Source organism: Bidens hawaiensis, unplaced genomic scaffold (assembly GCF_021521415.1).
Source record: "Bidens hawaiensis isolate Kalapana, Puna unplaced genomic scaffold, B.hawaiensis_p1.1 tig00059347_1, whole genome shotgun sequence".
Lineage (NCBI taxonomy): Eukaryota > Viridiplantae > Streptophyta > Magnoliopsida > Asterales > Asteraceae > Bidens > Bidens hawaiensis.
The window spans coordinates 46,391-48,856 of record NW_027500709.1 but is presented as its reverse complement, the minus strand read 5'-3'; the positions used below and the strand labels follow the sequence as shown (position 1 = coordinate 48,856).

At 35.8% G+C, this 2,466-nt stretch overlaps 1 protein-coding gene across 1 annotated transcript; it reads left to right on the top strand.

The window, feature by feature from the left end:
* The first annotated feature begins 1,312 nt into the window (after positions 1 to 1,312).
* On the top strand, positions 1,313 to 2,192 carry LOC143602689 (uncharacterized). The gene is made up of 2 exons (XM_077079724.1): positions 1,313 to 1,691; positions 1,804 to 2,192. The coding sequence occupies exons 1-2, from the start codon at positions 1,313 to 1,315 to the stop codon at positions 2,190 to 2,192; spliced, it is 768 nt and encodes a 255-aa protein (XP_076935839.1).
* The last annotated feature ends 274 nt before the right edge of the window (positions 2,193 to 2,466 follow it).

Sequence of the window (2,466 nt, the reverse complement as noted above, 5' to 3'; positions counted from 1 at the left end):
GACGTCCAGACAGCTTAAAAGCACTCCAATATTTTTCATTTTGGTGTGGAGTCTTGGGGATTTTCTCTCAACCAAGTGCAGCATTTTTAGGGGATTCTTGGAGGCTTCCACCAACATAGGATTCATCATTCCATCCTTCAATCCTTGCTTGATTTTGGTTTGCATTTCTATGTTTAAGAGCATGTTTTGTAAGCTTATTTCTAGATTGATTTGTATTAAGACTTATGGGCTAAAAACTTTTACTATCTAGACATTATTAAAGCTTTTACTATTGTGATTTTTATCTATGTATGGTTATGGTAATTTGGTTTTCTTTCAAGGAAATGTTGAAGTTATGAGTTAATATTGATGGTGTTCATGCTTGTTAGAATTGCATACCTAGTTAGTCTTACAAATGTTTAAGCATTCATGTTGGAAAACTATGTTCTAGATGTTTGTTTGTAAACTTTGAATGTTCATGTTTTCTTTGCTTACATTGCCAAGTTAGGAATGACTAGTAAAGATTAGTTTGGTTATAATATTATTGATGGCATGAAACCCTACACTTGATATTGGAAAATTAATGAGTGTTTTATGATTTTTAACTTGGTGATGACTTGCTAGTTAAAGTTTTCATGAGTTTAGCTAATTTAGTGTAATCTTAGGTGGTTAGAATGTTGTTCATGCTAGCTTTCCTTTGATTATGAGACTTTGTTGTTTTGACAAACAAGTTAGTCTATGTTTAATTCTTGATTGAAAACCCATCATGATGATTATTTGTTAGTATTAGGTTGCTTGATTGTAATCTAGTATTTATGTTTAGATTCATGATGTTTACCATATCATTGCTATTTTATCACATTGGTAGAGTGGATGCATGTCTAGTTAGTTTGGTTGGATTGATTGTTTCTCGCATTTTTACTTGCTTTGTTTTCATTGTATGCTAGTTTAAATAGTTAAAAGTTCAAATTAAGATTTCTTTGTTCAGTTAGTCATTTACAAATATTTAGTATTAGAAAATTACCGTATCCATGGATTGACACTCGGTTCTTGCCGACACTTTACTACAAATGATAGGTACACTTACCTTTCGTATGTGGTTTAGTTGTAGGCGAAAACCTATTTTTAAAACCTGATTTGTGTGGAACTTTTATCCACATATATATATATATATATATATATATATATATATATATATATATATATATATATGTATATTCACACACGTCAACGCAAACTTCAATTCATCAGCACCTAATCAGGTTCTTTATCGGTTTTTTCTGTTTTCGAGATCGATTCAAGATTCCTGCAAACCTACAGTTGGCGACGAACCATGACAAGCCAGTCGAGTAACCAGACCGCTATTTCTCTACAATGTCCGATGCTAACCAAAACGAATTACACCATGTGGGCTCTCCGGATCAAAGCAATGTTCCGGTACCACGGAATATGGGATGTTATTGAGCCGAGAAGTACGGACGAGAAGAAGAATGGCGCCGCCATTGCTCTTTTCTTTCAATCCATACCAGAAGATCAAATCATGCAAGTCGCCCAATACGAAACGACTAAAGAGATTTGGAATGCCATAAAAACCCGGTATATTGGAGCGGAGAGGATTGTAAAAGCATGTCTACATACCTTAATAAACGAATTTAAAGGAACGAGGATGAAGAATACCGAGTCTATATACGAATTTTCCAGGAGAGTATCCGGTACAGCCTCAAAGTTTGCCTCGCTCGTTTCTCCCGCTCGATGAACAAAGGCTAGTAAGAAAGTTTTTTACAAGCATGCCTAAGCGTTTTATAAACGTTATTGCCTCATTAGAACATGTTATTGACTTGAAAACCATAAAGTATGAAGAAGCTGTAGGTAGATTAAAATCCTACGAGGACCGTGTGAAAAGTGTTGATGACGAACCCGAGAATAATGGGAAGTTACTGTTCAATAGAGCTAAAACTGGGAAGTTTAAAGGGAAGAGCAAAGGAGAATCTGAGCAATCCCTTGATGACTCAAAAGGTGACCGAAACAAAGAAGGTGATTCGTGGAAGAAAAGGGATTATTCAGGGGTTCAATATTTTCGTTGTGACGACATGGGTCACTTCGCCTCTGTATGCCCCGAAAGAAGAAGAAAACGGGCTGAAGTAAACTTAACTGAAGCAAACGAACCAGAAACAAATAAAGAAGTTTTGATGAAGATTAGCATTAATGATTAAGTTTTTTTGAATGAAGAAAACGTGCATTCGAAGCGGTACGAGTCGGAACCGATGGTGGATGGTTTTTGGTATCTCGATAACAGGGCGAGCAATCATATGACGGGCAAGAAATATTATTTTTCTGAATTAGATGAAACCTTTGTTGAGCAGGTGCGTTTCGGTGATAGTTCATGTGTTTTGTCACACCCCGTTGTGCGGTCTGCGGAAGCGTAAAACGGAAATGCAACAGATACAACTGGTATCAAATACATGTTCATAAGGAAACATTACTAAC

What these genes read in the sequence shown, in the direction of transcription:
- LOC143602689 (XM_077079724.1), top strand. Translation starts at nt 1,313, where the DNA reads ATGACAAGCCAGTCGAGTAACCAGACCGCTATTTCTCTACAATGTCCG. An exon ending in ATTTTCCAGGAGAGTATCCG is followed by an intron (nt 1,692 to 1,803) that starts GTACAGCCTCAA and finishes TTGCCTCATTAG; the next exon opens with AACATGTTATTGACTTGAAA.